The sequence below is a fragment of the Channa argus genome, chromosome 7 (assembly GCF_033026475.1).
Source record: "Channa argus isolate prfri chromosome 7, Channa argus male v1.0, whole genome shotgun sequence".
Classification (NCBI taxonomy): domain Eukaryota; kingdom Metazoa; phylum Chordata; class Actinopteri; order Anabantiformes; family Channidae; genus Channa; species Channa argus.
In genome coordinates this window covers 8,936,820-8,951,190 of record NC_090203.1, presented here as the reverse complement: position 1 = coordinate 8,951,190, position 14,371 = coordinate 8,936,820, and the positions used below count along the sequence as shown (strand labels likewise).

The following is a 14,371-nucleotide window of genomic DNA, read 5'->3' as shown; positions in this document are numbered from 1 at the left end:
TTAGGGAAAAATTAACCACATCTTCATATACAACAGCTCAATAATCATCAGTAAGATCCCATCAGAAAGAGTCCTCTATACTGCTTTTTACGTATAGACCTCTCTGCGCTAACGTCAACTATTCAAAACTAATACGTCTCTTAGGCCCTGTCCCAACCAAATTGCATAAAGATGTTTTGCCTTTAATAAACACGTTCATATTAGATTTGATCATTCTATCATTTGAAACAGGCAATGTACCACAGGGCTATAAAGACGCAGTAATCAAACCTCTACTTAAAAACCTTGTCTTGCTCCAGTTTCCTTTCCAAAATTTGGAGAATTTAGTCTCAAAGTGATGCTGAAAAACTAGTGTGTGCATTTGTTACTTCTAGATTGGACTACTGGAATTCCCTACTATTGGGGTGTCCTAATAACTCCATGTAAAGCTTTGAATAATTCAAAATGCTGCAACAAGACAGAGATTATACAGTGCTTTGCAAATGTATTCATACTTTTTGGGTATGTCTACCAGCTTTGCAGATCTAGAGTGTGTTTTATTTATTTATTTATTTGACCATTCTTTTTTGCAAAATAGCTCAAGCTCAGTCAGATTTGATGAAGAGCATCTGTGAATAGCAGTTTTCAAGTCCAGTTCCAAGTTGCAGTTTTCAAGCAGTTTTTCTTGCCACAGATTCTCAAAAGGATTTAGGCCTGGACTTTGACTTGGCCATTCTAACACATGAATATGCTTTGATCTAAGCCATTGCATTGTAGCTCTGTACATTTAGGGTCATAGTACTGCTGGAAGGTGAACCTCCTCCCCAGTCTCAAGTCTTTTGTAGACTCTTACAGGTTTACAGGACAGAATTTGGAAAATTGGCCTCCCATGAAATCTAGAATAGAACTTAAAACCCTCATTATATAAAGCTGAATTTAATTATCCCAGCTATCAGAAAGACATAGGATACGTGGGTATCCCTCTTTATTATATCTTTTTTTTTCTAATATAAAAATGAATTTGCTGGAATTAACATAGACCATTACCTACATATTAAGAAGAGTGTGTGATTTTACCCATACCTGCTAGTTGTTGTAGAAGGTGGTAGGGTGGTAGTTGAAGCACTGTAAAAATGCAAACCAGTAATTAAAACACATTTAAATTTAATGGTAATATTTATTATATCTTTTGTTTTAAAATAATAAAATCATTTCTAAGATGCAAACTTATGACCCTCATGAACACAGACCATTGCCTACATATTAAGAAGAGTGTGTGATTTTACCCATACCTGCTAGTTGTTGTAGAAGGTGGTAGGGTGGTAGTTGAAGCACTGTAAAAATGCAAACCAGTAATTAAAACACATTTAAATTTAATGGTAATATTTATTATATCTTTTGTTTTAAAATAATAAAATAAGTTCTAAGATGCAAACTCACGACCCTGATGAACACAGGCCATTGCCTACATATTAAGAAGAGTGTGTGATTTTACCCATACCTGCTAGTTGTTGTAGAAGGTGGTAGGGTGGTAGTTGAAGCACTGTAAAAATGCAAAACAGCAATTAAAAACCATTTAAATTTAATTGGTAATATTTATTATATCTTTTGTTTTAAAATAATAAAATAAGTTCTATGCTGCAAACTCACGACCCTGATGAACACAGGCCATTGCCTACATATTAAGAAGAGTGTGTGATTTTACCCATACCTGCTAGTTGTTGTAGAAGGTGGTAGGGTGGTAGTTGAAGCACTGTAAAAATGCAAAACAGCAATTAAAAACCATTTAAGTTTAATAGTAATATTTATTATATCTTTTGTTTTAAAATAATAAAATCATTTCTAAGATGCAAACTCATGACCCTCATGAACACAGACCATTGCCTACATATTAAGAAGAGTGTGTGATTTTACCCATACCTGCTAGTTGTTGTAGAAGGTGGTAGGGTGGTAGTTGAAGCACTGTAAAAATGCAAACCAGTAATTAAAACACATTTAAATTTAATGGTAATATTTATTATATCTTTTGTTTTAAAATAATAAAATAAGTTCTATGCTGCAAACTCACGACCCTCATGAACACAGGCCATTGCCTACATATTAAGAAGAGTGTGTGATTTTACCCATACCTGCTAGTTGTTGTAGAAGGTGGCAGGGTGGTAGTTGAAGCACTGTAAAAATGCAAAGCAGCAATTAAAAACCATTTAAGTTTAATAGTAATATTTATTATATCTTTTGTTTTAAAATAATAAAATCATTTCTAAGATGCAAACTCATGACCCTCATGAACACAGACCATTGCCTACATATTAAGAAGAGTGTGTGATTTTACCCATACCTGCTAGTTGTTGTAGAAGGTGGTAGGGTGGTAGTTGAAGCACTGTAAAAATGCAAACCAGTAATTAAAACACATTTAAATTTAATGGTAATATTTATTATATTTTTTGTTTTAAAATAATAAAATCATTTCTAAGATGCAAACTCACGACCCTGATGAACACAGGCCATTGCCTACATATTAAGAAGAGTGTGTGATTTTACCCATACCTGCTAGTTGTTGTAGAAGGTGGCAGGGTGGTAGTTGAAGCACTGTAAAAATGCAAAGCAGCAATTAAAAACCATTTAAGTTTAATAGTAATATTTATTATATCTTTTGTTTTAAAATAATAAAATCATTTCTAAGATGCAAACTCATGACCCTCATGAACACAGACCATTGCCTACATATTAAGAAGAGTGTGTGATTTTACCCATACCTGCTAGTTGTTGTAGAAGGTGGTAGGGTGGTAGTTGAAGCACTGTAAAAATGCAAACCAGTAATTAAAACACATTTAAATTTAATGGTAATATTTATTATATCTTTTGTTTTAAAATAATAAAATCATTTCTAAGATGCAAACTTATGACCCTCATGAACACAGACCATTGCCTACATATTAAGAAGAGTGTGTGATTTTACCCATACCTGCTAGTTGTTGTAGAAGGTGGTAGGGTGGTAGTTGAAGCACTGTAAAAATGCAAACCAGTAATTAAAACACATTTAAATTTAATGGTAATATTTATTATATCTTTTGTTTTAAAATAATAAAATAAGTTCTAAGATGCAAACTCACGACCCTGATGAACACAGGCCATTGCCTACATATTAAGAAGAGTGTGTGATTTTACCCATACCTGCTAGTTGTTGTAGAAGGTGGTAGGGTGGTAGTTGAAGCACTGTAAAAATGCAAACCAGTAATTAAAACACATTTAAATTTAATGGTAATATTTATTATATCTTTTGTTTTAAAATAATAAAATAAGTTCTATGCTGCAAACTCACGACCCTCATGAACACAGGCCATTGCCTACATATTAAGAAGAGTGTGTGATTTTACCCATACCTGCTAGTTGTTGTAGAAGGTGGCAGGGTGGTAGTTGAAGCACTGTAAAAATGCAAAGCAGCAATTAAAAACCATTTAAGTTTAATAGTAATATTTATTATATCTTTTGTTTTAAAATAATAAAATCATTTCTAAGATGCAAACTCATGACCCTCATGAACACAGACCATTGCCTACATATTAAGAAGAGTGTGTGATTTTACCCATACCTGCTAGTTGTTGTAGAAGGTGGTAGGGTGGTAGTTGAAGCACTGTAAAAATGCAAACCAGTAATTAAAACACATTTAAATTTAATGGTAATATTTATTATATTTTTTGTTTTAAAATAATAAAATAATTTCTAAGATGCAAACTCACGACCCTGATGAACACAGGCCATTGCCTACATATTAAGAAGAGTGTGTGATTTTACCCATACCTGCTAGTTGTTGTAGAAGGTGGCAGGGTGGTAGTTGAAGCACTGTAAAAATGCAAAGCAGCAATTAAAAACCATTTAAGTTTAATAGTAATATTTATTATATCTTTTGTTTTAAAATAATAAAATCATTTCTAAGATGCAAACTCATGACCCTCATGAACACAGACCATTGCCTACATATTAAGAAGAGTGTGTGATTTTACCCATACCTGCTAGTTGTTGTAGAAGGTGGTAGGGTGGTAGTTGAAGCACTGTAAAAATGCAAAACAGCAATTAAAAACCATTTAAATTTAATGGTAATATTTATTATGTCTTTTGTTTTAAAATAATAAAATAAGTTCTATGCTGCAAACTCACGACCCTGATGAACACAGGCCATTGCCTACATATTAAGAAGAGTGTGTGATTTTACCCATACCTGCTAGTTGTTGTAGAAGGTGGTAGGGTGGTAGTTGAAGCACTGTAAAAATGCAAACCAGTAATTAAAACACATTTAAATTTAATGGTAATATTTATTATATTTTTTGTTTTAAAATAATAAAATAATTTCTAAGATGCAAACTCACGACCCTGATGAACACAGGCCATTGCCTACATATTAAGAAGAGTGTGTGATTTTACCCATACCTGCTAGTTGTTGTAGAAGGTGGTAGGGTGGTAGTTGAAGCACTGTAAAAATGCAAAACAGCAATTAAAAACCATTTAAATTTAATGGTAATATTTATTATGTCTTTTGTTTTAAAATAATAAAATAAGTTCTATGCTGCAAACTCACGACCCTGATGAACACAGGCCATTGCCTACATATTAAGAAGAGTGTGTGATTTTACCCATACCTGCTAGTTGTTGTAGAAGGTGGTAGGGTGGTAGTTGAAGCACTGTAAAAATGCAAACCAGTAATTAAAACACATTTAAATTTAATGGTAATATTTATTATATTTTTTGTTTTAAAATAATAAAATAATTTCTAAGATGCAAACTCACGACCCTGATGAACACAGGCCATTGCCTACATATTAAGAAGAGTGTGTGATTTTACCCATACCTGCTAGTTGTTGTAGAAGGTGGTAGGGTGGTAGTTGAAGCACTGTAAAAATGCAAAACAGCAATTAAAAACCATTTAAATTTAATGGTAATATTTATTATGTCTTTTGTTTTAAAATAATAAAATAAGTTCTATGCTGCAAACTCACGACCCTGATGAACACAGGCCATTGCCTACATATTAAGAAGAGTGTGTGATTTTACCCATACCTGCTAGTTGTTGTAGAAGGTGGTAGGGTGGTAGTTGAAGCACTGTAAAAATGCAAAGCAGCAATAAAGAAATGTTCTAATTAAATTGTAATCCTATTTATTATATCTTGTTTGTGTTCCAAAATAAAAAGTAATTTCCAAGTTACAAACTCACTACTGTGATGAACAAAGGTCATTACCCAGATACTAGGGATTTATTTTACTACTTAAAATACATACTGTAGTACATAAAATACAGGCCTGTTAAGATGATTTGTCTCAACAACTAAAAATAATTTCAAAATAATGTGAAAGATATTAGAAAAGAATTTTAATGGCCTTTTGTTTTTAAAAAGATATCTCTAAAATACCATGTTCTCGCTGAAAATGTACTAAATGTCTTACCCTGGTGTGCATGTTCCATTAAGCAGATCTTTGGGAGGACGTGTAATCTTCACCGGTCCCATTTGAGGGCATGGAAGAGCACTTTCATTAATTAGCGGAGTGAGATCTAGCAAAATAAAGTTAAAGTAAATTATAAAACCTCTTTTACTATCTCTCACTCTGCTACAATCTCCACAGTCCTTAAGTAGTCATAGTTATCAAATTACAAAATAAAAATGCTTCAAAACATATTAATCAAATAAAATTTGTTGCTTCTCTCTGATTGGTCAGAAAGCACTGCTGCTAGTGCTATTCAGTGAGTGTTTGTCATAGGAGGCTTCCACTGCGCCTCTCCACATAATAAGTGTTGGAAATATTTCTATTAAAATGTTTTGAAAAATGTTAAATGTAAAATCACCAGCAGAATAGTGAAATTCAACAGTGAAAACCCTAATTGTTAGCCTGCCTTGGAAGCTGAAGACAAAAACGGCACTCCCTCCTTTGAGGTAGTCTCTGGATTTCATGTCTTGCAAAGTTGCAAAAGGGGCCGTGCCAAGAAGAAATCCAGCAAAGATGGTTTCATTATTTTCTACATACTGAGTTCCGATCTTACGAGGATTGTCCCAGTAATAGATACCTGTTCAGAAAAGGCATATAAAACATTTAAGGTAAAACAGAGTTTTTCTTTTTTCATGGTAAAGTTAGAGATTTTTCAAAAAATTATAAATTAAATTGATAATTGATAAATTGGATAATTAAATTATCCAAACTTACCATTAGAGTTGACCAGGTTTGGGTCAGTAGTGAAACTCCATTGCTTTGACATGTCCTGCTGAATGTTAGGTGTCTGATCCAGCATTTGCATAGTCACCTGCCTTTGAGGGCAAGGCCATGCCAGCTTGTCATCATATTTACCAGACAAGAGTTGCACATACAGTCCAAAAGATGTCTGGTACATCAATAACGCTACACGGTAAGCATAGCCATCACTGGAGTACTGCCGTGGGCTGTATTTAAAGATCGCAGAAGAAATACTCTTCGAAAGATTCTCAAAATCATCAATCTGCAAGGTTATATGAGGGCACTCTATCTCAGATAGATTGATGTCATCAATTGAGAAGCCACCTGATGAGCTTCCTGCTCCTTTACGAACCTCAAACTCCACCTGGAAGGGGGTGGTGGCATTCAGGGAGACATGCTGGAGCTGCCAATACGATGTTTTGGGCCCTGAAAGAAAAATTTTGTAATGAGAAAAATATCAAAATGGCTTTTGATCAAAGATTAAACACCACTTAGAAAACACGAGAGACAGTAATTGTACAATCTGATATTACCAGTGATCTGCCCCATAAGGCGGAGGGTTCCCTTGACGTCCTGTTCATCTTGAAATTCTCTGATCCAGATGTTAAGTTCGTCTGACTCATTCCCACTGTGGTAATAGTAGAACCGGAGACACTGGACATTGCATGCTCTATTTGGAGTCATCCTTTTGGTTGCCAGCAAGGCTGAGTCTCCCTCCTGACCTGATGATGTGCTAGCATACATGAAGTAACTTGCAACATCACCTAGACGGTGGTACAAAATTGATGCATTTTGGTGAATCTTCAAATGTCATAATCACATATGATTTAAAATGACAAAAGATACAAAAAAGTTAAATTGTAGATTTTTACTTGTTTTTCATAAAAAGACTTTGGAAATGTAATTTTTTCAATCTTACCATAATTATTACTGCCACTAGGTAAACTGGTATGGTCAGAGCTAGGACCAGCAGAAACACTTGTTACCATTTCCCATTGGCTTCCACCATTTGCACAGCGATTCATTTGACACATGGACCCATTGGAAAAGCCACAGTACATCTTAAATGCAATAGTGGAATCTGTAAAAGTGAATGAAAAAGACAGAATTTAGGAATGATGTAGGAATATTAAATAAAAATGTGTAATGAGTAAACAGTTTTATACAGCTGTAGTTCCTATATGTATCCTGAAACCTTGTTTTAATAGAAGCTAACAAAGCTCAGCATTAGTTCAGGCATGTATTGTAGCCATGTTACTTGACTGGCATCAGCTGTCTTATACATCTCTCCTGATCACTAGCTCATTCGCAGCTGTGCACTATGCGTTTATATATTGCTTTTCTACTTTACTAGTCACCAAATCGCTTTACAATTGCACTCACAATCACTAAAGCACACACACATACACAGATGGGGAACATGCTATGCAGCTGGCCTGCACTCACCGGGACCAACTAAAATGGGATTCAGCAACTTGCTCAAGGACATTTTGACATGTGACCAGAGGAGCTGGAAATCGAACCCAAAACCCTGGGTTTAGAGGGCAACTGCTTTACTTCTTGAGCCCCGAAGGGACAAGCTGAAAGCTGTTGATCTTTTTTATTGTAAAAAAAGCAGTCGAATTTTCTGTACACTGACAGTTTCTGGATTTCCTTTTTAATCTCCGCATGTAGCAAAGATCAGGTAGTGTTGCTATTAAAACACATTTATAACCAGTTCGGGAAAGCATAGCAAGATCAGATATACTGTAACTAGAGCCATCTTGTGACTTTTGTTATAATATATTTTCCTCATCCACCCTGTAGGTGACTGCAGCACCCATTCTTCACATGAATTGAAATATCAGTGTTTTTAGGGATTGAAATTGGCCATTGGAAGTTAAATCATGGGCTGAAAAGTTTACATGAGTTTAAATTTAAGCTAAAAATATCAATATTTTATAAAGCTGATTTTACGGATGTTGCCCACTGTCCTGGGATATAAATACAATATTTTGGCCATGCAGCACTGCATTCAAATCTGAATAGTTATCTACATTTGTCTTTATGATCATATTGTTGGTTTAAAAAAATGAATAAATCCTCTTACATGGTTGAGGACCAAATACTGCTGGTACTCATTTTGCAAAGGGGTGTTTTTGTGTAAACAAGGGTATACATAAACTGATTTTATTGCTTCATGTGTGTTGTGAATAAGAAATGAGGATATTAGCTCATAAAACTAACATAATGAGAATACACAATCAGCTCCGACAAAATATTATTTCATCATCATAATTAAGAAAATTTGTCAAGAAGTGTGTATTAAAAAGTAATGAAATCAGTACAAACGTTTGCTCCCCCTTGATAAATTAATTAAAAATTCATTTTTGATAAAACAACACCAGCTCAATGTGCATTAAATATTATGTTAATTTTAGATTTTTTTGCCATATATAAATAATGAGGTTCAAACTTCTGCACCCAACTGTAAGAGTTTACTTCGCTTGAACTGATAACATGCCCTTTAAAAACATAAAGATATTTGTCATTTTGGAAGGTAGTCTTTCATTTAGGACTGTTAACACATCAGTCAGTTTGCAGAATTACTAAAAAAGTTTCCCTAAAAAGCTTTCGTGCAGAAAAAGGATAAATACATCTCTAACACTAAAGTAAACTTAGTTGAAAAAAGGGAACTAAAACAACCATAATGAATGCTTAAAGGGAGGTGTTCCCTTCAACCTTACTGCAATTGTAGCGGAGGTTCAGTGCCTGAACATCCAAGGGACTCATTTCCAGTCGTTGACCAATCAAATTTTGAAAATTTGGGTCTTTGGTGATAATTGTAGCTTCTTTGCCATTGCTGAATGCATTACTGGGATAGTGCATCACTGATAAGTAGTTGTACGGGATACTCTGGTTAGTGCTGAGATCACTGCCAACTTTTGCAAAATTACTCTCGTAACCTGGATGACAAATATAGAAACCAACCATCAATAACATTATAAACGTACTGACAAACCCTTAGATTAGCACAGACAGTTAAACAGTTATTATTATTCCTTAGAAAAAATATGTATATTTTAGCAATTCGTTTGTTTATTTGTAATCCAATTAATGCAATTCCTGCATTTAATTTAAGAAATGTGAAGTTAATGATACATTTATGCACTTATTGTTGTATAAATTTATGCAGATGCAGCCTCCTCTGGGAACCTAATATTTTTAGCACAAAAATTTAATATAAAGAACACAAATATTTGTATTAAGGTTTTAATGAAACCTGCTTGGATGTTTTGGAATTGAATAGTCACATAATCATCTCTGTCACTTCTGGACTGTTCATGATAGAAACCAAGAGCGTGGAGAAACTCATGCTCAGCAGTGGCAAGTGAATCACAATATTGACCAATGGAGAGGATCTGTCCACCACTCTGTACTCGCCCAATATACGAGAAACACCTAAAATGGAAAAGCACTCATCAGGAAAAGTCACTTCGAAACTGTTATGTTAAGCAAGTTAAACAGAAATCATATAATTAAATGTGCATTTCACCACTACAGCACCTACGTCCTTTTAATGAATTAATGATATCTTTTGGTAAGTAATAAAAGTGATAGTGCCTGCATTGATTTATCTGTAGATCAGCACAGCCCTCTGAGTGCAATTAAAAGGCAGTTGACACTGAATGCAATATGTTAATTTTATACTATATTAAATTGTTATCAATCCTTCCCAAACTGCCTACAGTAGAAAGGTGAGATTTAGACAAAAAAATGTTAGTTACTTTACTTATTAATACATATGTAATTGTTTAAAGAGGCCCTACACCCCAAAAAGTGTATATTTATACCATATACATAATTATGAAGTTTGAAAGTATATGATATCCATGCAAGTATTTTTCTAACAAAATTCAAAATGTGTTTAAAAACTACTTGTTTTAATCACATTTAATTGTTTTTGTCAGTTTGAATTTGAATTGTTAGTCTAGTCAAATCATTCCCTCCCTAATCGTAACAATAGGTTACGACCTAGGGTCTATTCTAGTAATGATGACTATAATATTCCTCAGGGAAGATAATACAACAATTTTGGTTGTAAATTAATTTGGAATTGACCATTAGTGATAAATGTTTCTAGAGATCTTGCTATAGTGTCAACAATATCTTTCTACCAATGTGAAATCTCCTGTCATGTTGATGTGTCTGTGTCGGGCTTTCATGTTCAATTTATTTCTTTATTGCATGATAAATTGGTTATAAAAACTATACTGATCATTTGATAATGTAATTAATTATGTGGGTACTATAAAGTTCCATACTTTCATTCACAGCTGTGCCCTATACATTTATACAGTGTTTTTCTACCTTACTGGTACCCAAAGCACTTTACACTGCTTCTCATTCACCCATTCACACTCACAATCATGCACACACACCGCCCTCCCTATAGGGGAGCTGATAAGCAGCTGCTCTGCACTCACTGGGAGAAACAAAGATGGGCTTCCGTGTCTTGCTTAAGGAAACTTTGGCATACAAATATACGGATCATTTGGTAACTTAATTAATTATGTGAGTACTATTTTAAGTTCCATACTCATAGATCATTGGGCAAAATGCAAGGTTAGACGCATACAATACATACCCATTTAATTTTTTGACAGAAATGTAAAAGTCTTCGTTGTCCCTTGGTTTGAAGTCAATGCATGACTTCAGCCTGAACTGGTCAAAGGCTCTCAGGATGACTCCTTTAGCATTCATCTCTACCATTGGTTATGGAGATTGGGATTTAGAGAAGAACAAAGGATAGATGAGGTCATGTACATTACTGCGAGGCACTGGTTTGACAAGTCCTTTGTCGAAACTGGAGGGATGGAGTCACTGTTTTCCAATAATTGGACGGTGTGAATAAAGTTAAAATGTGAAGCTCTGAAACATTTGCTCTAGCCAAGTAACTTTGACCACTTAAGTCTCCAGCTGATTAATGTTTCCTGAAATACACTGCCTTTTGTACAATCACGTGGAATATTATATTAAGTTCTCTAGGCAGTGCAATAACATCCAATTATTATGCTCCAATTTATCAGGTACAAATATTCTGAGTTACTGGACTGAAAAAAATCATATTTACCAAGGTCTGTTCCCAATACGTATGGGACTGGGGATGTCCACAGTGTTTCCTGACCAATAATCGCACTCCTCTGTGTGTTCTGCCAATATTTGGAAGAAATTTATGGTTGATACAAAAAAGTATACATTTTTAGTTTACATACTTTAATAATTTGGCTCATACTCACCTTCACAATATCATCTTTCCTGAAACCTAAGAAAAAACACAAAAAATGGGTTGCTTAAATTAATTAGCACATACAAGTAAGGCTGGAACAAAAGTGCTTTGTCAAATATAAACCTGACATTTCTCACCAAAGGGCCCAATAAATATGAGGTTTAACTGTACCATTGTTCGCCTCTGCAATGTCCTTTCCTCCACCAATTTCTGCAAAATAGATAAAACCCTTCCTTGTTAAGTTACATTAACAAATTACATAGGATTGATAAAAGATAAAGATGAGAAGATAAAACTAAGTAAATATTAATGCATTTTACAACTTACCCACTATCATAGTTTGATCCTGAAAAAAATATTTGAATATATCAACTCGTTATTCTCAGACATTTAAGACATAAGACTTTTTTTGGTATTTGTACAACATTAGTACTGCTACTTATATTACTAAACTGGTGAACAAGTACAGTAAAACGTAAATGTGAAATCTTTAAATTTAAAGAAAAAGTAATGTTTGCATGTACTCATGTGTCAGTGGTAATTTGTGTAAAGTCCAAATTTACACAACACTCCGCAAAAACTATTTTTTTTGCGGAGTGTTGTGTAAAATACATACAACAACACATTAACAAGGCAGTAAAATAGATTTACCCTTAATTGATTGATGGAGGCTGCTGATGAAAGTACCAAGTTCACCATGAAAAAAATGAAGCCTTTCATTCTTGTAGCGTGTCGTGGACCAAGATATAACCATACAACGGCAAATGTATACAGAACTATAACAAAACAGAAATAAAGCTATAATGCAAATCAATCAATAATTAATAATACAATTATAAATACAGTATGTTAAGTAAAAAGTTGTTTTTTATTGAACTCAATTGGAAATACAGTTAATTTTTATCTTGAAGAGGAGAGAAATTTGTACTTACCACCTGACTTCTACCACCCTGACTCTCTGGACCTTAACTTGACAGGAGAATTTAAAGACACAGAGAGTAACCTTGAAAAAAAAAAAAAAACAGGTTTTAAACCACACAAAGGGAGAAAGCAAAGTCATTCATGCAGCTTCATTGTTTAAAGATGTCTGTGGTTAAAAAATAACTGTGACTGCAATTTATCAGGTGTGATAATAATCAGAATGCAGATACCATCACATACTGACAAAAAGAACATAAGTGATAATGCAAAAAATTACCCAACTGCAAACAATGACGTAAATAATGGACATTTGAAGGGACATTTTTCATCCTGTCAGAGAAGATAAAGACATTGGCTGCCATGCAGTGTACTGTCAATCAGTATAAGTTTCATCATTCTGTATAACAGCTGTACCCGTTACTGGTGGTTTTAACACGTTCTCCTGTTATCTGCTTGCATAAGAGTGTGACCATGCATGAGTCTTACGAAGGTCTGATTTGCTAGATTTGTTCTTTGATAAATCTTTAAATCAAAACAGGAAATATTTTATTTAGTTATATTTTTTATTATATCAATGTTGATTAGTGTGTAAAATACAAAAATGAATGTAAGAAGTCTGACCATCCGCTAAATGTAGTTTTTACCAAAACAATCTGTTCCTGATCAACATGTCACCGGACTGGACTTAACTGATAATAATTTAACCCTATTGTAAAAGAATCCAGACATCCTAACCTAACAGGAATGAATGGTAAAAAGCCGCTTAGATGCTACTTCGATAACCCAACGTTCTTTGAGTTACCTAAGTAGTGAAATGTCTCTCCATTACACAGATGAAACTCATCATTTGTTCTCTCAATATAACTACATATTTTATTAAATTTTTTGTATATTGGTCAGATAAGTGCTGTTACATTCACCTCCAGCAAATGTTCTCTTTGCATTGGTTGTGATGCTGGTCTGCTTTGTCATCCACTGCTGGATATGGCGACTCTGGTCCAGTAATGAGACAATCACCTTTATCCATGCACATTGGAACTGGTGTTGGTCATCATGGTCTGTGGACACCAGACAGAAGAAAACTCCAAAGCGATTAGGGTATAGGTGTAGCAGGAATTGGAGCCTGTACCTATCTGGTTAAGGGCCATGGGCTAATTAAGCTTGTGCCAACAATGATGTTTGTCAGAAAATGGTCAAATCATAATATGCCAGGTATGATTTAGACACTTAACCTCAAACACGTTTATCTCCTCAACTTAAAGCCCCCCAGTAGAGTTTCACAGTCTTTTACCCTCCCCGCACTCTACTAAGAAGGCCTTGATGGCATTCAAGGAAATGTGCTGGAGCTGCCAATGAGATGTTGGCTGACCCGATAAATGAAAATGAATACAGTGTGCACACATTTTGTTGAATGAAACAGCGCCTTTACAGACACCATTTGCTGAAAAACTGGAAACACTGAAGCTGTCTCTCTGGATTCATTCTACTGCTCTCCATTGTGGTGCTATCGCCCTTTTTCCATAAGCTGTGCTGCAGTGCATGAAGAAGTCTCTACCTGCACACAATTAAGCACTAAAACAGTCCTTAACAAAATAATATAGAACAGGAATGACATTGAGAAACCAAACTGATGTTGCACATTTATAGAAAGCTGTACACTGTTGCAGACTTTTAAGAATGTGGATTGTTGTGCCATTTCTTTTAACAGAATCCTTCTGGTTTTCGGTAAACATAATGTAAATGCAACATTCTATTTTAGTAGCAATAGCTAGTAGTTGCTTCCTTAGTTGGTCCTCATAGTGAATCTATCACGTTGCTGCTGTCCATGGGGAGAGAGAAACAGCAGTTAGAACGAGGTATGAACTGTTCTAACAGAAATCTAAATAACAATTCTGTAAAATCCAAGATAGAGAATACTTGTGAAGAATACTTTTTTTTTAATCATGCAGATTCATAGCTCCCTGGGAACTCAAGCTGGTGTGA

At 34.5% G+C, this 14,371-nt stretch overlaps 1 protein-coding gene across 5 annotated transcripts; it reads right to left on the bottom strand.

The window, feature by feature from the left end:
* Positions 1-1,246: 1,246 nt before the first annotated feature.
* On the bottom strand, positions 1,247-13,327 carry LOC137129969 (meprin A subunit beta-like). Of its 5 annotated transcripts, XM_067509486.1 has the most exons (21): positions 13,309-13,327; positions 12,400-12,470; positions 12,119-12,243; positions 11,795-11,813; positions 11,639-11,677; positions 11,478-11,503; positions 11,312-11,390; positions 10,826-10,943; positions 9,461-9,639; positions 8,925-9,143; positions 7,118-7,279; positions 6,732-6,962; positions 6,172-6,624; positions 5,864-6,034; positions 5,419-5,524; positions 3,781-3,822; positions 2,736-2,777; positions 2,527-2,568; positions 2,318-2,359; positions 2,109-2,150; positions 1,875-1,941 (listed from the first exon to the last, which is right to left on the bottom strand). In XM_067509486.1, exons 3-21 carry the CDS (start codon positions 12,185-12,187, stop codon positions 1,890-1,892), a joined length of 2,133 nt encoding a protein of 710 aa, XP_067365587.1. In that variant the 5' UTR covers positions 12,188-12,243; positions 12,400-12,470; positions 13,309-13,327; the 3' UTR covers positions 1,875-1,889. The 5 variants fall into 5 exon arrangements, with proteins under 5 accessions (XP_067365591.1, XP_067365589.1, XP_067365587.1 ...); XM_067509487.1 differs by lacking the exon at positions 13,309-13,327 and having other exon boundaries at positions 12,400-12,489; XM_067509490.1 differs by lacking the exons at positions 1,875-1,941; positions 2,109-2,150; positions 2,318-2,359; ... (1 more) ...; positions 2,736-2,777; positions 3,781-3,822 and adding exons at positions 1,247-1,313; positions 3,990-4,031.
* Positions 13,328-14,371: the final 1,044 nt, after the last annotated feature.